This window comes from Orcinus orca, chromosome 5 (genome assembly GCF_937001465.1).
Source record: "Orcinus orca chromosome 5, mOrcOrc1.1, whole genome shotgun sequence".
NCBI lineage: Eukaryota > Metazoa > Chordata > Mammalia > Artiodactyla > Delphinidae > Orcinus > Orcinus orca.
This window is the reverse complement of record NC_064563.1, coordinates 96,638,744-96,664,435: the sequence shown is the minus strand read 5'-3', so window position 1 is coordinate 96,664,435 and position 25,692 is coordinate 96,638,744. Positions and strand designations below refer to the sequence as shown.

At 36.8% G+C, this 25,692-nt stretch overlaps 1 protein-coding gene across 1 annotated transcript in view; it reads right to left on the bottom strand.

Moving 5' to 3' along the window:
* Positions 1-648: 648 nt before the first annotated feature.
* CBLB (Cbl proto-oncogene B) overlaps positions 649-25,692 on the bottom strand; it is a 214,354-nt gene continuing 189,310 nt past the window's right edge. The window contains exons 18-19 of the mRNA XM_033432235.2: positions 24,590-24,709; positions 649-4,405 (exon numbers count right to left, since the gene is read on the bottom strand). Of these exons, the coding sequence (XP_033288126.1) occupies positions 4,146-4,405; positions 24,590-24,709 (380 nt within the window). The 3' untranslated portion in view covers positions 649-4,145. The remainder of the gene's footprint in view (positions 4,406-24,589; positions 24,710-25,692) is intronic.

Here is a 25,692-nt window from a genome sequence, read left to right as displayed (position 1 = left end):
ATACTAAGTTCCTTGCATATGTTAAGGGCCCAGTATAGTTCTTCTGCACTTACCATAAGCACATAATGCCAGTACAATGTGGTAACTTATGTACAGTACTTATTGTATTGGAATTACGTGCTTGTATCTTCCATTTAATTATGTGTGCTTTGAAGCACTACTATGCATGAGATTTTGCATGTACCAATGATTTTCACAACATTCTGCTATGGTTCCTGATATAAAAGCACTTATTAACATGGTTTATCGCCATTGTTCTCTCCCTAATATGTACTGGCCAGTAACAAATGATTAGAAAAATCAATGTAAAGAATAAATGTTACTGTTGGTTAAGAATGAACAATTATATGGTATGTCATCAGAAGACCGTCAGCCTTTCCCAGATATGATGTTTCTTACTCAGAACCTTAATATAACTTTGACTTTCAGTTCTAAGACATGGGAGTAGCTTATCTATGTGAAATATCTTTAAATGATATGTTTTTGGTATTTAATAACTAAATCATCTGGGATGGGTACTTTGTACCACTTTGGCCAGTTAGCTCTTAAGTCAAATGTCTTTTGCGTAACACGAAGAAAAAAAATACAACATAGAAGTGCTGTGAAAGAAATGTTTGCATTCATTTGAAAATAAAATACCAACTCTGCTTTTGTTAACATTCATTTTATAAAATACCTTAAAAGAACAGATAAAGTACTGGCGTTTACATAATAACCAGAATTGAAAAAGGATGAATAAAATATAAATTAATTGAACACATAACTATTTTGCCATATTAGACAAGTTTAAAAAAGGCATTAAAAAAATAAAATAGTAAATTGGGAAGAAAACCCTTCACTCAACTGCTGTCATTTTCTGGAAACTTTTCCTAGAAGCATTAAAATTCCAGGTCAACAGGCAGTACCTGTATTGTTGAAAACATACTGTAATTTGCTTCCAAATCTGTCAGCATAAGAGAAAGATTAAATTTTTAACCAGGTTAGATAATTCAGTGCAAATTAAAGCTTCAAGTTGAAGATCCGAGAGGAAAAATAATGTCCAAACTGTGGGAAATGCTTCTGGAACTGAAAGAGAAAAAATTCACATTACGAAAAAATCTTTGCAAGTGTTCTTGTGTGTGAAATATTGAGTTAACCAATGGGCCCTTTGAAGTTGCAGTTAGGGCTCTACTACTCTTTGCAATATAGGCAAGGGAATATGGATGGGGAGGGGCTCAAGGTCGTCTTTGTGGAAGGAAGTTCAAGATCACCGTAAGCACTGCTGATTCAATTCTAGAAAATCTGGCTAGGATAGATATTACAGACATCAAGGGGAAAAAGAGATTGTGGAGATTAATTTACTGGACTGTCTTTGAGGATAAGTATTTCTACCCCCAGAATATGTTGGGGGACAGGGGAGAGCAGGTTAATGTTGGCCACAATCTGTTTTAATTATATGAATTATATATCATACTGGCTTTAAAAATAATCATATTACCAAGTCTTGAGACATGGGAGGAATGTCAAACTTCTTGGATCACAGTGAAACCAAACCTGGTTCATTTCCAACCATTAATGGCTAGTCACTTTTATAATTTAAAAATGTATTTTGGTTTAATTATTTCCTAAAAAAAAACTTTTGAGTTTGATAAGTCATAGGTAATAGGTAGCAATAGGTTTTTCATGATAATGTTTGATAGAAAGTTTCGCTCTTTCCATTCCATACAAAATTTTGATTCGTTCTTTTTAATGATAAAACTAATTGTTGCTATTGAGTACTAGATACAGAGAGATTTTGGTGGAGGCTAGTAAGTTTTCTTTGCAAAATAGATTTTTAAAAATTCAGGCCTAAATTTTCTATATTGTCACCAGTCTTCTTCTAATCCTCACTGGGAATTTTCACATTTTTGAGAATTGTTTGAATGAGAATATACTATACTTCCTAACATTCGTATTTTACATCCTTCCCTAATCTATTAAGAATGTTATAACAATATTATCACAATGAAGTGGCAACTTTTGGCTTTTAGACTGTACCTAAGATCAGCAAGTCATAAAAAAAAAGAACCACAGTGCTATTCCAACATGACATCAGAAACTAATAAATGAAAAATCATGATGACATAACATGGGGTTCATAAAGCAATGGAGAATTAGCCAATGCAGTTTTTAAAAGTGTAAAAAACTGCCCTCATATACCTACTTACAGGAAGAACATCTAAAGCAAATTAAAAATTCTCTTCCAGGGACATGAACCAGCTCAGAATCAGCTGAAGAAATTAAAATATAAGCACAAACTATCCAAGGCCTGTGACTCCTCAGGTACCTCATGTCAGGAGATCAAACTGTCAAGTAAGGGCACATGTCAGCTCACAAAGGAATGCGTTAGTTCCCTCCCCAGGTCAATGCAATGACTACACAAGTCTTGACTGTTAATTTCCTTTGGCTCTGCCACATGTTTGGTTACATGCTTTCAAATCCTGAAGGAAAGACGCACTATGAGATGCATCTTTTTACATCACACTGTGTGAAGTTAAAGGAGTGGCAGAAACGTGCACAAACCTGCAGTCAGTCCACGTTTAGGAAGCCTTCTGTGGGTTCAAGCATTTAACACAGACCTGGTTTTGTCTAATTTCTTCACTAAATAAGAAAAAAAAAAAAGCAGATTGCCTGAAAATTCTAAAGCGCTGGTGGAACCCTTCCAGGCTTTGTCCAGCAGAGACACTTTCACCATCAAAAGGGCAGATAAAGGATAACAGAATATTACAATGGAATCAGTTTGTGACGGTTTGTGCTTTAAGAACACAGTGCCTGACAGCGTGGAGCACATCATAGATGCCCAATAAATATTTGTAGGTTTATTAAAAGTAATAACACGGTTTCTGAAGAACCAACCTCCATTTTGCAAAAAAGGCAAAACTATATAAATGTCTTATACCTGACTGGATGGAGCAATGTGGAGCAATGAATGAGAGAATCGAAAAATTAAATACGAACTCTAATTTGATGGGAGAGAGAAAATTACTAAGAATTTTGCAAAAGAAAAATAAACAGTGCCACAGTAGCATTAGCACTTAACAGTGCGTCAAAGATGTAACGTTTCCACTGCAATATGAACTGGTTCCTAAACTTTTTAGGTACCAGAGTGTAATCACTCAAACAGGAAATGAACTCTATTCCACTTCGGGAAAGGTATGGTGATAGTTTTATCTGAAAATTATTAATGTATTTCTGGGAGACGGCCCTCTTATTCAGCATGCCTCAAGGTAATGCGGCATAAATATCAGGGGACCTCGTTATACAACTTCAATACGGCATTGTCATGTGCAAGCGTATTCTCCCACCTCTGCGGTAGTTGCTTTCTAATATTGTAGGTTTTTGTTTTTAGCGCCGTGACACCCCTGGGATGACAAAGATGAGAGTGTGGAAGATCACAAAACTTACACAAAAAGGGAAGCTCTTCTATATTATATGAAAACCCCTTATAAAAGGCATTCATTGACCAAAAAATGCTTTATACATTCAGATTTTTACCCATCTCTCAACAGTGATGGTTTCCAAAGAAAAGACTCAGTAGTGAAGGCCACACACTTTTTTTGCATTAATTTGATACGTTGAAAATCAGAACCTTTAAAGCATCTTGTAAATGGGAGAAATGGAACTGGACCTGGGTTTGGGGGTGGGTGGGTGGGATGGGAGCGATCAAAATGAATATGTGACTTAGCTGTTGACGCAGACAGCAAGGGAGTTGGTAGAAAATGTTACAGCAGACCTGACCACTGTACAGAGGGTCTATCAAGAACACAGTACAGGTATCAAAAAAGTCCCCAAACAAAACTAAAAAACAAACTGCAACTTTGCCAACTTGTAAACAAGGAAAAGCATTTCACAGATTCAAAGTTCAAGGGAAGTAAACGTCTTTAAATTATTTTTGTCAGTTCAACCCTGATTTAAAAGTATGGCTAGCAAAAATAAGGAAGCCGTGGCCATTGGCATCCTGAGCAAGAAGCTGTCTTCTGAGAAGCAGCACTTCCGAGCCTTTCTCTTCTCAAGATGCCACGTGAGGAGGAGACGTTCTCTCTTGAATTCCATCTCACTTTTCTCCTTTCCACACATCTGGAATATTCAGCAATTGCTTTGTGTTCTGGTGTTTACAGTCCTGGCTGCTATAGATTTAGACGTGGGGAGACGGGAGGGGGGAAGGCAAATTCTCGGAGGATGCTACGGGCCACTTCGACATTATTCTGGGCTATCTCTAAGGCTCTCTTAACTTCTTCAAAGGCATAACCCTCTCCCATGAGTTTTGCAATTTTTGCATCGACATTTTCCAATGCTGCCTCAGGCCCGTGGGGTTTTCTGTGGTGAATTTCTGGTGCAGTCCTGCGGGGTCGTGGTTTAGGAGGTCTGGCTGGTGCTTGTGAACCATCTGCATAGATTTTTAAAGAGATATTTAAATGATGAGCTAAAAATAAAGATATTATACATTAGTATGATCTCATTATTTTATATGAAAACAGTTTTTCATTGTTTCTACAAAAACCATTTTCCATTTTGTATATACTACGGTTGGATAGGTTATATTGTCCCCATTTTGAACGTCAAGAAAACTAAGGTAGGGTGTGTTGGAAATTTAACTGAGAAATTAACACAAAATTTTTCCCAATTCTACATATTGTTCTTTAAACCATATGAAATAAAAGATACAGAAGGAAAAAAAACAAAAATAACTGGAAAAGAAAAGCTTTCACTTTGGCAATGCAGCTCGCCCTTCTCTACTATGGTGGAGGCACTTCCTTGGGAAGTTTCTACCAGAGGAAACTGTTACAAGCTCGTGGATACTCCTGACAGAACATCCCCACCAGGCCCTACACCCCACCCATGTCAGAGCAAAACTCCTGAGAAATATGCTTTGTAGCATATTTTTCAAGTTAATAATGCTGTAAAGTGATACCTTGCTGATGCTAGGGGGGAAATAATGAAATAGTAGATGCTTTGAGTCTGCTATTAGTCCATAGGTTGGACAGAAGTAAACTCAGTGCTTTGCTGAAATACTTTATCCAGATTCCAATGCAGAACGCTTAGCCTGAGAAAAAGCAAAGCCAGCAGAAACATTAGTGGAGAACTCGGTTCCAGATCAGTCCCCTGATAATAGTTTCTCAAAGTTAAACCCAATGACACTGGTATCCATGAATGGAAAGTAATCTTATTAGGAGAAAAGAAAGTTAGTTAATAGACCACCATCCCATACAGATCACCAGGAGATGGGCTAGTAACTTGAGGTGGCACTTTTATCATGGATTTCCATTTATCTGTATCTGACTTAATATCAAAAGCCTAGATTTTTAAAAAAGGTTAAAAGTTGTCAAATTTATTCCATGAAACATTTATGGGTTTAAGATACAGTAGACGCCAACAGTTATTTAATGTTTTTCTTCTTAGACCACTGACAGGTGCCAAATTCAAGGACACAAATAAATGAAGAAGTGAGGCTAGAACCCTCTTGACTCCTGTTCTCATCCTGTCCCTCTGGGTCTCTGCTCCCTTGCCAACTTTCCTGATGGCCTATGGAAATATTATAAGATGATACTTTCAATAATAATCAAATGTAAATTATAAAGAATTATCTGATACATTATTTCATATTTTTCTCATAAGTATGATATTTTTCTCTGGGAAGGTAACTTGTAAAAAAAAAATATATCATCCTGTTTGCAATTCTAGCAATATCAATGTAACATACACAAAACAAAAGCCTCCAGGATGAAAATATTTAGTTCTACACAAAATTGGATGATAGTCTTATTTCTAATTGTTCCTTTCTTACAGAATGATATCCAGTTTGAAAAAAATATTATAGCTGTAGATAAAGCTTACTCTGGTCATACATAAGAACACACATTAGTTTCTGGTTCTTGCTAAAGTCTATACTGTTTTGTGTATCTGTAACTAAATATCGCAAATTATTATGGTCTAGTCAATTGCATTTCTTACTGTTTTGAGATTTCATTTATTTTTCTATTAAGTATTTCCATTATGTCATGCAGAGAGGGATAATAAATTATGCTTTGCTTCTAATTACTTCCAAAAACTATTAGAGATTCTAGCAAGCTTTCCTTTAATCAGTTACCACAGAATTTATACATTGAAATATTGTCTGTTCTGACTTACTTTTAGGTGAGAAGAGTATCTAGAATTAAACACAAGTTTAAATTCCTTGTATTCTACTGGTAATTTTCGAAGAACTTTTCTAATATTGTTATTTTGTTTCTGTCTGAATACTGAGAAGGGCACGTGAATATCAAGCATCTCTGAAAAGTACAGCTATGAATACTACTAAACTGGGAAAGATGCTGTGACAGCGAGAGACCCATCTAACAGTATAATTGGAAATTAAGTCTTAAGATTTAGAGCTTCTAGATGTAATAAACATGTGTCTTTGATCTTGGCAGATGGCACCTGTCACCAGGAAACCCCCCCCAAGAAATCTATCCACTCTGTGAGGCTGCTATAATTAATACTGGCCAAATGCAATGGAATTTGCAGATGATAAATTTTATTTGAGAAAGCTATTCTTTTCTTGAAAAAAAATAAGTACTAAACATAATTCAGGAAGGCTAAGTTAGGTTAAACCAAATGTTAGGGAAAACACACACACACACACACACACACACAAAAAGATTAAATCAAAACTATCTAGCTAGAGGAGTGAAGGTATCTCTGATCTATCTGTAATACCAACTAGAGGAAATGATTCAAACCATCTCTGGAAGGAATCACAATAGATTTTGAAGATATTTTCAGTAAAAAAAGAAAAAACTTTGAAGCAAAGATTAATTTTTCCAAAAGATAGATTTTTTTCCTTTTAAACACAAAACTCATATATCCCAACTCATTTAATCCTAGTCCTCATTGCCCTAACTCAAAATCTGTTTCCCCGAAACAGTGCTGACATCTCTTTGGAATCTTACAAATGCCCAGAGTTGAACTGTATCATGTATTAGAGCCCACAAATGGAAGTAACGTGGAAGCTTTGTTGCAACTTTTTGCCACCTGTTATATACATTTCTATTTATTGCTGAATATTTATTCAATTTGGAACGTTTTAATTTTTTGTTTGTTTTAATTGGATAGTGTAGCTCTGCACCAGGTAACTGACTGACAGCTACAACTTTTCAAGATGAGGATGTCGGTGACGAGCACCGAGGTTGGTTAGATGCATCTCAGTTTGGCCGCTAAGATTTTGAGTGACTTTGAGTTAAGCAGTTTACTTTCATAATTCTCACTCTCCAAATCTACTAAGTATTATTTGTAATGATAACCACTATACTACAGTGCTATAGAACAGCAGTTACTATGAATTAATAGGAATTCAAATGTGGAAGAGGACAAAAACCTGGAATTTGTAGTGAGTGCCTAGTTCTATATGAAACTTTTAAGCAAGATATTAACAAGAAAGATCTGTTACAACCTGAACTAATAGTAAAAGCCGTTAAAAAAAAACAGGCAATTTTCATGCTGATCATTACAGCAAAGCACTTAAAGCCAATCCCTCTTTCTAGACACCTCTTCTTAAACCTCATGAACAGCCTTCATTGTTTCCACTTCTTCTTTCTCACTGTCTAAAAGAGGAGATACCAGGTCCTTATTCACTTTGTAATGTGTAGATGATGCAAAGGAGCAATGAAGCAGCAGATGAACCTCTCTCAGAGTTCTCCCAAAGCTGCTATGTGTAGTTTTGGAGTACACTGGAATGACTATGAATTTTGCCAGCGCTATGGGGACTTCTGTACCTGAATACATGTCATCCTTAGAAATGTGATTGGAAGGACGTGTTTTATTCTGGTGCTGCTGTCCGTGCTCATGGTATTTTTGAACTCCTATGAGCAAGGGCAACAACATCCAAATAAGTGCAAGAAGGTGTGGAGCCATAGGCTATAAACAGTACATCTTCCTGGAGCACTAATTTTACTCAAGGATATGAGAGAGTTAATATTTTTAAATATGAAAATAAATGTAGATATACCAAGTAAAATGCAAAATTTCTATAAATTGTTGAAATAATACAGACTTCGAAGCAATTTCCTGCATGTGATTGTCCACTTTTAGTTAAATCTCTAGTCCCCATGTCATTCGGAGTTAGCTCTTTGGTGGGGAGAAAGATTTGAGAAGCAATAGTTTGACAGCATATAAAAATGGACTATCATACAATAATTTAAAATGACGTTAAAAAAATTTAATGATGTGGTAAGAAACTTATGATACTATGTTGTACTGTGGAGTATGATCTCCACTGTGTGAACATGTGTATGGACAGATCATTAGAAAGAAGGACTCCAAAATGGCAATAATGTTCCTTACTGATGACAGGGTTCTAAGTGACTTTTCTTGTTTTTTTTTTAATTCTACTTTGTTCTCTAATGTGTATGTACCACTTTCATAACTTTAAAAAAAGCCTCAGATCCCATCTGTTGGTTTTACAGGTCTGAGCTGCTCAAGAATCTAAGACAGAGATTGATTTTGCTGGTATAAAAAGTACAGAAAGTACGTAGTGGCTTCCTAAATTCATGTGAAAAATGATCACAATCCAGGTTTTGAAATCTCTACTACAATTTTAGAATTCTTAGTACCCTCTTCTATCACTACTCATTTGGTTTTATGATTGGCTATCTCCAAACTCAGCTTAGCAATCACTGTTATATGAATGTGTAAGTTAAAGTTTTTTTTTTTTTTTGCCACACGCAGGCCTCTCACTGTTGTGGCCTCTCCCGTTGCGGAGCACAGGCTCTGGACGCGCAGGCTCAGCGGCCATGGCTCACGGGCCCAGCTGCTCTGCGGCATGTGGGATCTTCCTGGACCGGGGCACAAACCCGTGTCCCCTGCGTCGGCAGGCGGACTCTCAGCCACTGCACCACCAGGGAAGCCCGTGAGTTAAGTTTTTAAACCTAATTTTTGGCCTGACTGACTACTGGTGGGATTACGACATAAACTTGGCTAACAACAACATAAATGGGTGTACAGCCTACTGATTCAAAGCACAGCCTACTGACTCAAATCCTATCAATCAATCATTTACTAGCTGTGAGACCTTGGGTAAATTACTAAACTTTGTTGTGTCTCACTTACTTCTATAAATTGACATTAATAATACCTATTTCAGAGGGGTTGTGGGAAATAAAATTAAGACTAGATCTGTATTGTATAGTAAATTTACATTCATTTATTTATATTTTATATATAACATTACATTGTATTATATAAACTACTCAACATTAATATACAATATATAAACAATTATATAAAATGTTTTGTATGTGCAACTATAAATATAACAATGTTAGGTATTAAATTCTCTGTTTATATTTAAAACTGTATGTAATATTTTTTAAAGTCTGAGACATAATCTCTAGTAATTCAATGATACTTGGGATGGACATCAAGACTCTTAGATTACAGATATGTTCAAGTATAACAATATCTGAGAATTAGACTACAGATATGTTCAAGTATAACAATATCTGAGAATTAAAAGAAAAAAATATTGGAAGAATCAATATTGTCAAAATGACCATACTACCCAAGGCAACCTACAGATTCAATGCAATCCCTATCAAATTACCAATGGCATTTTTCACAGAACTAGAAGAAAAAAATCTTAAAATGTGTATGGAGACACAAAACACCCCGAATAGCCAAAGCAATCTTGGGAAAGAAGAACCGAGCTGGAGGAATCAGTCTCCCTGACTTCAGACTATACTACAAAGCTACAGTAATCAAGACAGTATGGTACTGGCACAAAAACAGAAATGCAGATCAATGGAACAGGATAGAAAGCCCAGAGATAAACCCACACACATATGGTCACCTTATTTTTGACAAAGGCGGCAAGAATATACAATGGAGAAAAGACAGCCTCTTCAATAAGTGGTGCTGGGAAAACTGGACAGCTACATGTAAAAGAATGAAATTAGAACACTCCCTAACACCATACACAAAAATAAACTCAAAATGGATTAAAGACCTAAATGTAAGGCTAGACACTATAAAACTCTTACAGTGTTCTGCCTATGTTTTCCTCTATGACATAAATCACAGCAAGATCCTTTTTGAGCCACCTCCTAGAGAAATGGAAACAAAAACAAAAATAAACAAATGGGACCTAATGGAACTTCAAAGCTTTTGCACAGCAAAGGAAACCATAAACAAGATGAAAAGACAACCCACAGAATGGGAGAAAATACTTGCAAACAATGTAACTGACAAGGGATTAATCTACAAAATTTACAAAGAGCTCATGCAGCTCAATATCCAAAAAACAAACAACCCAATCAAAAAATGGGCAGAAGACCTAAATAGACATTTCTCCAAAGAAAACATACAGATGCCAAGAGGCACATGAAAAGATGCTTAACATCACTAATTATTAGAGAAATGCTAATCAAAACTACAATGAGATATCACCTCACACCAGTCAGAATGGCAATCATGAAAAAGTCTACAAACAATAAATGTTGGAGAGAGTGTGGAGAAAAGGGAACCCTCCTACACTGTTGGTGGGAACGTGAATGGTTACAGCCACTATGGAGAACAGTATGGAGGTTCCTTAAAAAGTTAAAAATAGAGCTACCATATGACCCTGCAATCCCACACATATATCCAGAGAAAAACATGATCCGAAAAGCTATATGCACCCCAGTGTTCCTTGCAGCACTGTTAACAATAGCCAGACATGGAAGCAAACTACATGTCCATCGACAGAAGAATAAGATGTGGTACATATATACAATGGAATATTAGTCATTAAAAAAGAATGGAATAATGCCATTTGCAGCAACATGGATGGACCTGGAGATTATCATACTAAGTGAAGTAAGTCAGACAGAGAAAGACAAATATCATATGATATCACTTATATATGGAATCTAAAAAAATGATACAAATGAACTTGTTTACAAAACGGAAACAGACTCAGAAAAAACTTATGGTTACCAGAGGGGAAGGGTTGGGGGAGAGGGATAGATTGGGAGTTTGGGATTGACACGTACACTCTGCTATATTTAAAATAGATAATCAACAAGGACCTACTGTATAGCACAGGGAACTCTGCTCAATACTCTGTAATAAACTAAATGGGAAAAGAATTTGAAAAAGAATAGATACATGTATATGTATATGTATAACTGAATCACTTCACAGTACACCTGAAACTAACACAACATTGTTAATCAACTATACTACAATATAAAATAAAAAGTAAAAAAATATTTTTATTAGACCTGTATCTTATAGTAAATTTACATTTAAACTACTCAAAACATTAATATACAATATAGACACTATTATATAAAATATATTTTACATGTGCAACTATAAATATAATAATATATGTTATGTATTAAGTTATCTCTGTTATCTGTATTTAAAATACTTAGCATAACATTTGTCCCATAGTAAGTGCTTAACAAATTTTAAAAATGATTACTACATACAATTTGAGACATAATCTCTAAAATTATTTAGTAATTCATTGACTATACTTGGGATGGACATCAAGACTCTTAGACTACAGATTTTTTCAAGTATAACAATATCTGAGAATTAAAAGAAAAAATATAAATTAACTTATCAAGGCATAAAAGAAATCTCATACACATCATCATTATGACTTTGCTACTCTCCTGTAAGTTGGAACAATTATTTCTGGAACTCATTTATGTAAACTTGAATTGCTTCCACTACAGATATACTATTTAATTTTAGAAGGACATGTTTTTATACTACTGAATTTTAGGACATGTTTTAATACACAGTTTTCACTAAATTACAAATAAAATATCTTCACATACACTAAGGTAATTATGATTGTAAGGGCCAAGGTTATGACATAACTTTTTTAATACATCCAGAAAATGGTTATAAAAGAACTACATTAGTATTAGATTTGTAAGAAAACTGACCCCATGTTCAGTGGTTTTAAAACTGAAGCTGTATGTAAGGAAAAACATTTTAGGTAGTTGAACTATGGTAAAACTCTGTAATGCAGCAATTTCCTTTGTTGAAACACAAAACAAAATCTTAAAAACACCGTTTATCTTAAAACATCACTTATAACAATACACAACTCCCACTCTTATGTGAAATGAAGCCGTGATTTCCAGTTGAGGTCTTAATATAAAATTCATTCAACATCTGGGCACTTTTCCTTTAAGCTAGTAAAGGAAAAGTAGTATTGGAATTAATTCCTTTTATGAGACCTTTATTTTGTAGGTATACTTGGCAATAATATCTGTTACCAGTTATAAACACATTTAATACAAGTCATATTCTGAAATTCTAGTGTTATTTTTAAGTATTACCTTGAACGTCCTTTTAAATACTAAGAATATTAAAAAAAAATCTCAAGAGCTCAGCTGTACTTCATCAGCATGAGCACAAACACATCATCATTACGACTTTGTATTCTAATATAAGTTGGATTCCCTGGGTTTTTAAAGAATGGTATTCAAACTGTAGCACATTATATCTTACCACAAGAGAAAAGCAAACTTAAAAATGTCTAAAAACTCATGCATAGCTAGTACAGACATGAACCCTATGTGAAGAAATAAGCAGACTATTAGCAAAAACATTTGGCCCATATAAGGTATATGTAAGTTTAACACACGCCGGTAAAATCCACATATTCTGATTATCATTATGACATATTCATATCATTAAATATTGTTACAGCTACAAACTTCAGAAAATTATAAACTTTTATGGGGGGAGGAATAAAACATTTGGAAGGCTCTTTGTATATGTAGACATACATTTACATGCACACATCCTTTTTAGAAAAGAAAATATTTTTAAATCAAATTTTTTGTTATTTTCATAGAAAGCTTATATACATATGTAGGTCACCATCAGTTATTTACATCACCATAAAAAATAGGAGAAATGGAATTTATAAGATGTGGCAGTTATACCAGAATCCTCAACCATTGTCTTAAAAAGGCCTTAATATCAATAAAAACGTTACTGCAAAATAAGCACTATTAGTATCCCAAAGGCACACTGCATAGTCTTAAGTTTCTGATGGAAAGATCTAATCCAGAAGGCAAGCTGAGTCCCTCTCCTGGTGTGAAATAAACTAGTGGACAGCTTGGTAGCCCTGTGAAGCAGCATGTGAGCAAATATCTTGTTGGAAAAAAGTATCTTATTTTCTGTGGTTTGACTGTGTTTGTAAAGAGAGTTCAGGGAGTAGGCTGAAATAGTTGATGTTACACCTAGCTGAAGCCCTCAGAGGTAATAATCAGGACTATTTTATCACGCAGGTAAAGCCAGTTTAGGTTTCTGGTAAATGCATATTTGGGGATGTTTCAACAGGGTTTGTGACTTAAAGTTCTTCCTTGAAATTTCTAGTGTAATGCTAACTGGAATTCCTACCAGTTGAAATCATATATGTGAATGATGTCCCTCTGGGCTCAACAATACCTGCATGTTACGGTGCAAACTGTAAAGAAGCTGCGAAAATAGAGCATTTAGGCCACAACTCTTCTCATAACTTGAGTATATGTTTCTGTTAATCCAGAGCTGGTGGTACTGAATGCTATTTTAAATCAGTCATGGCACTCTTCTCAAAGTTGTATTTTAACATTATTTCCTTAAGGCATTTGCTTCCTTCTACTATATATATTGTAAGATACTGTCTCTCTCCTTCTTCTTGACTTTCACATTTTTTTCATCATTCTGGAAATCTACCCTTTCAAATGGAAATACAGTGTTTCAGTGGGTACCCATGGATATATCTGAAATATTGGAATGATTAGAAGTAAATTGGTAAGAACAGCACAGACCAAAATTTGAAATGGTTAATAAAATTTTCTGTTTTTCTGAGTTATAGTCAAGTGTAAAAACTTACAAAACTGCAGAGGGATTTTTGCATCTCCCATGCATGTCATCAAGTACAGAACTACTGTGCTGATAATTCTCAAAGCAGCTAAATAATTATCTTGATTTGGAAGTTACAGAATGGACAGCTCTCACTGTTAACAAATCTGTGAACTGAGGTTTGAGCTTAAAAGCAAACCAAATCCAGCAATACATAAAAAGGATCATACACCATGATCAAGTGGGATTTATCCCAGGGTTGCAAGGATTGTTCAATATCCATAATCAATCAATGTGATACACCATATTAAACTGAAGACTAAAAACCATATGATCATCTTAATAGATAAAAAAAGCTTTTGATAAAATTCAACATCATTTATGATAAAAAACTATCCAGAAAGTGGGCATATAGGGAACATAACCTAAACACAATAAAGACCATATAGGGCAAACCCACAACTAACATCATACTCAATGATGAAAAGTTGAAAGCATTCTCTCTAAGACCAGGAACAAGACAAGGATGCCACTCTCACCACTTTTATTCCACATAGTTTTGGAAGTCCTAGCCATGGCAATCAGAGAAGAAAAAAATAAAAAGAATCCAGATTGGAAAGGAAGAAGTAAAACTGTCAGTTTGCAGACCACTTGTTACTATACACAGAAAATCCTAAAGATGCCACCAGCAAACTACTAGAGCTCATCAATGATTTCTGTAAATTTGCAGGATACAAAATTAATATACAGAAATCTGTCTCATTTCTATACATTGACAATGAAATATCAGAGAAATTAAGGAAAGAATCCCATTTACCATCACATCAAAAAGAATACAATACCTAGGAATAAACCTACCTAAGGAGGCAAAAGACCTGTACTCTGAAAATTACAAGACACTGATGAAGGAAAATGAAGATGACACTAACAAATGGAAACCATGTTCTTGGATTGGAAGAATCAATATTGTTAAAATGACCATACTACCCAAGGCAATCTACAGATTCAGTGCAAGCCCTATCAAATTACCAATGGCATTTTTCAGAGAACAAATAATTTTAAAATTTGTATTGAAACACAAAAGACCTTGAACAGTCGAAACAGAGAAAGAAGAATGGAGCTGGAGGAATCATGCTCCCTGACTTCAGACTGTACTACAAAGCTACAGTAATCAAAATAGTATGGTACTGGCACTAAAATAGACACATACATCAATGAACAGGATAGAAAGCCCAGAAATAAACCCACACACTTATGGTCAATTAATATATTGGGTTGGCCAAGAAGTTCGTTCAGATTTTTCTGTAAATGTTATGGAAAAACCTGAAAAAACTTTTTGGCCAACCCAATATAACAAAGGAGGCAAGAATATACGATGGAGAAAAGACAGTCTCTTCAATAAGTGGTGCTGGGAAAACTGGACAGCTATATGTAAAAGAATGAAATTAGAACATTCTCTAACACCATATACAAAAATAAACTCAATGGATTTAAAAACGTAAATGTTTTTAAAACATTTTAAAACATAAAATGTTTTAAAACATAAAAAATGTTTTAAAACGTAAATGTAAGATCAGATACTATAAAACTCCTAGAGGAAAACCTAGGCAGAACGCTCTTTGACATAAACCACAGCAATATTTTTTGGATCCATCTCAATGCTCCTTGACATAAACCACAGCAATATTTTTTGGATCCATCTCCTAGAGTAATGGATATAAGAGCAAAAAACCAAATGGGACCTAATTCCTGTGTTGTTGTTGTTTTTTTTTTGGCTGCACCACATGGCATGTGGAACTTCCCCAACCAGGGATCGAACCATGCCCCCTGCAGTGGAAGCGCAGAGTCTTAATCACTGGACCACCAGGGAAGTCCAAATGGGCCCTAATTAAACTTAAAAGATTCTGCACAGCACAGGAAATTATAAACAAAACAAAAAGACAACCTACAGAAGGGGAGAAAATCTTTGCAAATGATGTGACCAAAAAGGGATTAACTTCCAAAAATACAAACAACTCATACAGCTCAATATATAAAAAAAAAAAAAAAACCCAATCAAAAAATGGGCAGAAGACCTAAATAGACATTTCTCCAAAGATGACATACAGATGGCCAAGAGGCACATGGAAAGATGCTCAACACGGCTAATAGAGAAATGCAAATGAAAACTACAATGTGGTATCACCTCACACCAGTCAGAATGGCCATCATCAAAATGTCTACAAATAATAAATGCTGGAGAGAGTGTGGAGAAAAGGGGACCCTCCTACACTGTTGGTGGGAATGTAAACTGGTGCAGTCATTATGGAGAACAGTAGGAAGGTTCCTTAAAAAACTAAAAATTGAGTTACCATATGATCCAGCAATCCCATTCCTGGGCATATATCTGGAAAAGACAAACTAATTCGAAAAGACAGATGCACCTCAGTGTTCATAGCAGCACTGTTTACAACAGCCAAGACGTGGAAGCAACCTAGGTGTTCATCAACAGAAGAATGGATAAAGAAGATGTGGAGGACGAGGGGAAGATGGTGGAAGAGTAAGACGTGGAGATCACCTTCCTCCCCACAGATACACCATAAATACATCTACACGGGGAACAACTCCTACAGAACACCTACTGAACAATGGCAGAAGATCTCAGACCTCCCAAAAAGCAAGAAACTCCCCATGTACCTGGGTAGGGCAAAAGAAAAAAGAATAAACAGAGACAAAAGAATAGGGACGGGACCTGCACCAGTGGGAGGGAGCTGTGAAGGAGGAAAGGTTTCCACACACTAGGAAGCCCCTTCGCGGGCGGAGACTGCGGGTGGCGGAGTGGGGGAGCTTCGAAGCCACGGAGGAGAGTGCAGCAACAGGTGTGGAGGGCGAAGTGGGGAGATTCCTGCACAGAGGATCGGTGCTGACCGGCACTCACCAGCCCGAGGGGCTTCTCTGCTCACCCGCCGGGGTGGGTGGGGCTGCGAGCTGAGGCTCCGGCTTTGGTCAGAGCGCAGGGAGAGGACTGGGGTTGGCGGCATGAACACAGCCTGAAGGGGTTAGTGTACCACGGTTACCCGGGAGGGAGTCCGGGAAAAGGTCTGGATCTGTCAAAGAGGCAAGAGACTTTTTCTTCCCTCTTTGTTTCCTGGTGTGCGAGGAGAGGGGATTAAGAGCGCTGCTTAAAGGAGCTCCAGAGATGGGAGCGAGCCGCGGCTAAAAGCGCGGACCCAAGAGACGGGCAGGAGACGCTAAGCCTGCTGCTGCCGCCACCAAGAAGCCTATGTGAGAGCACAGGTCACTATCCACACGTCCCTTCCGGGGAGCCTGTGCAGCCGGCCACTGCCAGGTTCCCGGGATCCAGGGACAACTTCTGCAGGAGAACGCACGGCGAGCCTCAGGCTGGTGCAACGTCATGCTGGCCTCTGCCGCCGCAGGCTCACCCCGCACTCCGTGCCCCTCCCTCCCCTCGGCCTGAGTGAGCCAGAGCCCCCGAATCAGCAGCTCCTTTAACCCCGTCCTGTCTGAGCGAAAAACAGACAAGCTCCGGCGACCTACACGCAGAGGCGGGGCCAAATCCAAAGCTGAGCCCCTGGGAGCTGTGAGAACAAAGAAGAGAAAGGGAAATCTCTCCCAGCAGCCTCAGAAGCAGCGGATTAAAGCTCCAGAATCAACTTGATGTACCTGCATCTGTGGAATACATGAATAGACGAATCATCCCAAATTGAGGACCGTGTGGATGAAAGGCTCTCGGTGCTGCAGCCAGGAGTCAGTGCTGTGCCTCTGAGGTGGGAGAGCCAACTTCAGGACACTGGTCAACAAGAGACTTCCCAGCTCCACATAATATCAAACGGCAAAAATCTCCCAGAGATCTCCATCTCAACACCAGCACCCAGCTTCACTCAACGACCAGCAACCTACAGTGCTGGACACCCTATGCCAAACAACTAGCAAAACAGGAACACAACCCCACCCATTAGAAGAGAGGCTGCCTAAAATCATAATAAGTCCACAGACACACCAAAACACACCACCAGACGTGGACCTGCCCACCAGAGAGACAAAATCCAGCCTCATCCACCAGAACACAGGCACTAGGCCCCTCCACCAGGAAACCTACACAACCCACTGAACCAACCTTACCACTGGGGACAGACACCAAAAACAACGGGAACTACGAACCTGCAGCCTGCAAAAAGGAGACCCCAAACACAGTAAGATAACAAAATGAGAAGACAGAAAAACACACAGCAGATGAAGGAGCAAGATAAAAACCCACCAGACCTAACAAATAAAGAGGAAATAGGCAGTCTACCTGAAAAAGAATTCAGAATAATGATAGTAAAGATGATCTAAAATCTTGGAAATAGAATAGACAACATGCAAGAAACATTTAACAAGGACCTAGAACTAAAGATGAAACAAACAATGATGAACAACACAATAAATGAAATGAAAAATACTCTAGATGGGATCAATAGCAGAATAACTCAGGCAGAAGAACGGATAAGTGACCTAGAAGATAAAATACTGGAAATAACTACTGCAGAGCAGAATAAAGAAAAAAGAATGAAAAGAACTGAGGACAGTCCCAGAGACCTCTGGGACAACATTAAACACACCAACATTCGAATTATAGGGGTTCCAGAAGAAGAAGAGAAAAAGAAACGGACTGAGAAAATACTTGAAGAGACTATAGTTGAAAACTTCCCTAATATGGGAAAGGAAATAGTTAATCAAGTCCAGGAAGCACAGAGAGTCCCATACAGGATAAATCCAAGGAGAAATATGCCAAGACACATATTAATCAAACTGTCAAAAACTAAATACAAAGAAAACATATTAAAAGCAGCAAGGGAAAAACAACAAATAACACACAAGGGAATCCCCATAAGGTTAACAGCTGATCTCTCAGCAGAAACCCTACAAGCCAGAAGGGAATGGCAGGACATACTGAAAGTGATGAAGGAGCAAAACCTGCAACCAAGACTACTCTACCCAGCAAGGATCTCATTCAGATTTGATGGAGAAATTAAAACCTTTATAGACAAGCAAAAGCTGAGAGTTCAGCACCCCCAAACCACCTTTACAACAAATGCTAAAGGAACTTCTCTAGGCAAGAAACAAAAGAGAAGGAAAAGACCTACAATAACGAACCCAAAACAATTTAGAAAATGGGAATAGGAACATACATGTCGATAATTAACTTAAATGTAAATGGACTAAATGCTCCCACCAAAAGACAGATTGGCTGAATGGATACAAAAACAAGACCCATATATATGCTGTCTACAAGAGACCCACTTCAGACCTAGAGACACATACAGACTGAAAGTAAAGGGATGGAAAAAGATATTCCATGGAAATGGAAACCAAAAGAAAGCTGGAGTAGCAATTCTCATATCACACAAAATAGACTTTAAAATAAAGACTATTATAAGGGACAAAGAAGGACACTACATAATGATCAAGGGATCAATCCAAGAAGAAGATATAACAATTGTAAATATTTATGCACCCAACATAGGAGCACCTCAATACATAAGGCAAATACTAACAGCCATAAAAGGAGAAATCAACAGTAACACATTCATAGTAGGGGACTTTAACACCCCACTTTCACCAATGGACAGATCATCCAAAATGAAAATAAATAAGGAAACACAAGCTTTAAATGATACATTAAACAAGATGGACTTAATTGATATTTATAGGACACTCCATCCAAAAACAACAGAGTACACATTTTTCTCAAGTGCTCATGGAACACTCTCCAGGATAGATCATATCTTGGGTCACAAATCAAGCCTTGGTAAATTTAAGAAAATTGAAATTGTATCAAGTATCTTTTCTGACCACAACACTATGAGACTAGATATCAATTACAGGAAAAGATCTGTAAAAAATACAAACACATGGAGGCTAAACAATACACTACTTAATAACGAAGTGATCACTGAAGAAATCAAAGAGGAAATAAAAAAATACCTAAAAACAAATGACAGTGGAGACACAACGACCCAAAACCTATGGGATGCAGCAAAAGCACTTCTAAGAGGGAAGTTTATAGCAATACAAGCCCACCTTAAGAAACAGGAAACATCTCGAATAAACAACCTAACCTTGCACCTAAAGCAATTAGAGAAAGAAGAACAAAAAAAACCCAAATTAGCAGAAGGAAAGAAATCATAAAAATCAGATCAGAAATAAATGAAAAAGAAATGAAGGAAATGATAGCAAAGATCAATAAAACTAAAAGCTGGTTCTTTGAGGAGATAAACAAAATTGATAAACCATTAGCCAGAGTCATCAAGAAAAAAAGGGAGAAGACTCAAATCAATAGAATTAGAAATGAAAAAGGAGAAGTAACAACTGACACTGCAGAAACACAAGAGATCATGAGAGATTACTACAAGCAACTCTATGCCAATAACATGGACAACCTGGAAGAAATGGACAAATTCTTAGAAATGCACAACCTGCCAAGACTGAATCAGGAAGAAATAGAAAATACGAACAGACCAATCACAAGCACTGAAATTGAAACTGTGATTAAAAATCTTCCAACAAACAAAAGCCCAGGACCAGATGGCTTCACAGGCGAATTCTATCAAACATTTAGAGAAGAGCTAACACCTATCCTTCTCAAACTCTTCCAAAATATAGCAGAGGGAGGAACACTCCCAAACTCATTCTGCAAGGCCACCATCACCTTGATACCAGACAAGGATGTCACAAAGAAAGAAAGAAAACTACAGGCCAATATCACTGATGAACATAGATGCACAAATCCTCAACAAAATACTAGCAAACAGAATCCAACAGCACATTAAAAGGATCATACACCATGATCAAGTGGGGTTTATTCCAGGAATGCAAGGATTCTTCAATATACGCAAATCAATCAACGTGATAAACCATATTAACAAACTGAAGGAGAAAACCCATATGATCATCTCAATAGATGCAGAGAAAGCTTTCGACAAAATTCAACACCCATTTATGATAAAAACCCTGCAGAAAGTAGGCATAGAGGGAACTTTCCTCAACATAATAAAGGCCATATATGACAAACCCACAGCCAACATCATCCTCAATGGTGAAAAACTGAAAGCATTTCCACTAAGATCAGGAACAAGACAAGGTTGCCCACTCTCACCACTCTTATTCAACATAGTTTTGGAAGTTTTAGCCACAGCAAGCAGAGAAGAAAAGGAAATAAAAGGAATCCAAGTTGGAAAAGAAGAAGTAAAGCTGTCACTGTTTGCAGATGACATGATACTATACACAGAGAATCCTAAAGATGCTACCAGAAAACTACTAGAGCTAATCAATGAATTTGGTAAAGTAGCAGGATACAAAATTAATGCATAGAAATCTCTGGCATTCCTATACACTAATGATGAAAAATCTGAAAGTGAAACCAAGAAAACACTCCCATTTAGCATTGCAACAAAAAGAATAAAATATCTAGGAATAAACCTACCTAAGGAGACAAAAGACCTGTAAGCAGAAAATTATAAGACACTGATGAAAGAAATTAAAGATGACACAAAAAGATGGAGAGATATACCATGTTCTTGGATTGGAAGAATCAACATTGTGAAAATGACTCTACTACCCAAAGCAATCTACAGATTCAATGCAATCCCTATCAAACTACCACTGGTATTTTTCACAGAACTAGAACAAAAATTTCACAATTTGTATGGAAACACAAAAGACCCCAAATAGCCAAAGCAATCTTGAGAATAAAAAACGGAGCTGGAGGAATCAGGCTCCCTGACTTCAGACTATACTACAAAGCTACAGTAATCAAGACAGTATGGTACTGGCACAAAAACAGAAAGATCAATGGAACAGGATAGAAAACCCAGAGATAAACCCATGCACATATGGTCACCTTATCTTTGATAAAGGAGGCAGGAATGTACAGTGGAGAAAGGACAGCCTCTTCAATAAGTGGTGCTGGGAAAACTGGACAGCTACATGTAAAAGTATGAGATTAGATCACTCCCTAACACCATACAAAAAATAAGCTTAAAATGGATTAAAGACCTAAATATAAGGCCAGAAACTATCAAACTCTTAAAGGAAAACATAGGCAGAACACTCTATGACATAAATCACAGCAAGATCCTTTTTGACCCATTTCCTAGAGAAATGGAAATAAAAACAAAAATAAACAAACGGGACCTAATGAAACTTCAAAGCTTTTGCACAGCAAAGGAAACCATAAAGAAGACCAAAAGAGAACCCTCAGAATGGGAGAAAATATTTGCAAATGAAGCAACCGACAAAGGATTAATTTCCAAAATTTACAAGCAGCTCATGCAGCTCAATAACAAAAAAACAAATAACCCAATCCGAAAATGGGCAGAGGACCTAAATAGACATTTCTCCAAAGAAGATATACAGACTGCCAACTAACACATGAAAGAATGCTCAACATCATTAATCATTAGAGAAATGCAAATCAAAACTACAATGAGATATCATCTCACACCAGTCAGAATGGCAATCATCAAAAGATCTAGAAACAATAAATGCTGAGGAGGGTGTGGAGAAAAGGGAACACTCTTGCACTGCTGGTGGGAATGTGAATTGGTACAGCCACTATGGAGAACAGTATGGAGGTTCCTTAAAAAACTACAAATAGAACTACCATATGACCCAGCAATCCCAATACTGGGCATATATCCTGAGAAAACCATAATTCAAAAAGAGTCATGTACCAAAATGTTCATTGCACCTCTATTTACAATAGCCCGGAGATGGAAACAACGTTAAGTGCCCATCATTGGATGAAGGATAAAGAAGATGTGGCACATATATACAATGGAATATTACTCAGCCATAAAAAGAAACGAAATTGAGCTATTTGTAATGAGGTGGATAGACCTAGAGTCTGTCATACAGAGTGAAGTAAGTCAGAAAGAGAAAAACAATTACCGTATGCTAACACATATATATGGAATTTAAGAAAAAAAAATGTCATGAAGAACCTAGGAGTAAGACAGGAATAAAGACATAGACCTACTAGAGATTGGACTTGAGGATATGGGGAGGGGGAAGGGTGAGCTGTGACAAAGCAAGAGAGTGGCATGGATATATATACACTACCAAACGTAAGGTAGATAGCTACTGGGAAGCAGCCGCATAGCACAGGGAGATCAGCTCGGTGCTTTGTGACCACCTGGAGGGGTGGGATAGGGAGGGTGGGAGGGAGGGAGACACAAGAGGGAAGAGATATGGGGACATATGTATATGTATAACTGATTCACTTTGTTATAAAGCATAAACTAACACACCATTGTAAAGCAATTATATCCCAATAAAGATGTTAAAAAAAAAGATGTGATATATATGCAGAATGGAATATTACTCAGCCATAAAAACAAATGAAATAATGCCATTTGCAGCAACATGGATGGACCTAGAGATTATCATACTAAGTGAAGTAAATCAAAGACAAGTATCATATGCTATCACCCATATGTGGACTCTAAAAAAATGATACAAAGTTATTTACAAAACAGAAACAGACTCACAGACATAGAAAACAAACTTATAGTTACCACAGGGGAAAGGAGCAGGGAGGGATAAATTAGGAGTTTGGGATTAGCAGATACACACTACTATATATAAAATAAACAACAAGGACCTACTGTATAACACAGGAAACTATATTCAATATCTTGTAATAACCTATAATGGAAAAGAATCTGAAGACGAATATATATATATATTCAGTTATATATATATATATATTCAGTTATATAACAATCACTTGGCTGTACCGCTGAAACTAAAACATCATTGTAAATCAACTATACTTCAAAAAAAGTCAAAATACAGTTAATGAAAAAAATACTGAAATCGGACAAAAATCTACATAAGAAAAACTTCTGATGTTCATAATTATGAAACAAATGTATTTTTTCAGTTGCTCAAAATATGTGTATGTTCACCATAACACAGATATCGGCGACTCTTCCCTCCTCCCTTCTACCCCTCCACTCATCCAAGGAACATGTGCTAGGCCCTCTTCTAGACACTTGGGGATAAAGCAGTGAACCAAACCACGTGTGTATATTCAAAGCAGTACTCTAGCAGATGAGACAGACAAGCAAATAAATGAATGAAAGGTGCTATGAAGAAACATAAAGCAAAAGAGGGGGATAGAAAGTGACTGTGTAAAGTAGGAGGAGCTATTTTAGATATGGTGGTGGAGGAAGACCTCCCAAAGAAGCAAAGCAGCAACATTCCATTAATAATGGTTATGCGTACGACCTGTATTTACTAAAATGGAACAAGCTTCTACTTGATGACTGGCGGTAGAGCACTGCATGATAGCCCTAAATAAGCTATGAAAATGAATAGTTTGGTGCTAATACTAATTCTAAAGAGATTTCTTCCTTTAACGGAGAAATAAGAGAATGCAGCAGTTCGGTATATAAAGACCTCAATCCCATTTCTCATATCTGATAAGGCAAAACAAAAGTTAGAGAATGAATAGATTTTGAATCACAGAACATGCTTTACTGACATATCAAAGTTAATATTAAGGCTTAATGTTTTCTTTTCCGTGAGTCAATTTTGTAGACATTCTTCTCATAATACATGCTTTATAAGCAAATGCAATGGTGATAAAAATACTTTCTTAGGCTGGCGGTGCTCAATTATACACTGAATAAAAAGGTGCTCCGAAAAGCACTGTACAAACATAAGGTATTATTATTAGTACTATTAGCCAACTCACCTGAAGATGAAGGAAGCTGATCATAGTCCTGTGATGTTCTGTTGGATTTGACATTTTCACCTGGTAATCTCCTAGCAGGAGGCAAAGGAACCTGGCCACTTGCTGGATCAAAGAAGGGATCTTAAAAACAAAGATAATTTTCAGATTAAAACTATTATCTCTGCTAACTGGCTAAAGAAAAAAAAAAGAAATTCTCTATAAAGATCAACTTTTTAAAATAAAACATTTCATGACTGATAGTACCACTTTCTAATTTGCATATTTTCTAATTTATTCATCACTTGCTCAAATATGCTTTTCCCATTTATTCCTAATTAATACACACTACTAACTTTGTAGTTTTCAGATCTCTTACTTGATGGTAAAATTGTTGATGGCAAAAACTGCTTCTAATTTTAATTTTCTGTCCCAGTCTGTCCTGTACAATGAATAGAAACTGTTGTCAAAGAAAAAAATGGGTTTTGAATTTTGCCTGTAAGAATATTATATCAGTTAATCTGTCTAAGCATTAGGCAGACATAATCTGTAAAATGGACCTGACATTTGGGATTTGTGAGGATTAAATGAATTCATGTCTATGAAATCTCCTGTACATATAATGTGCCTTTTAAAATACTACATTGAGGGCTTCCCTGGTGGTGCAGTGGTTGAGAGTCCGCCTGCCGAGGCAGGGGACGCGGGTTTGTGCCCCCGTCCGGGAAGATCCCACATGCCGCGGAGCGGCTGGGCCCGTGAGCCATGGCCGCTGAGCCTGCGCGTCCAGAGCCTGTGCTCCGCAACGGGAGAGGCCACAACAGTGAGAGGCCCGAGTACCATAAAAAAAAAAAAAAACTACATTGGGCATCCTATGCAAAAAATTGTTAGTTGGCTCACTGGACAATAAATTCAATTATTAAAAATTATGCTATTATTAACATTAAGGTTTGTATAAGTAGTAAAATGTGTCGTTTTTTTTTAACCACCTTGACAGAGAGGGGGAATCTGAGATAGTGAAAAATATGAATTGCAGACAAATTAAAAATTATTGTACTTCTTATATTTGTTAAAAAGAGAATAATGGCAGAAGCTAATGGCAGAGCTAATGGCAGAAAAAGATTGTATCA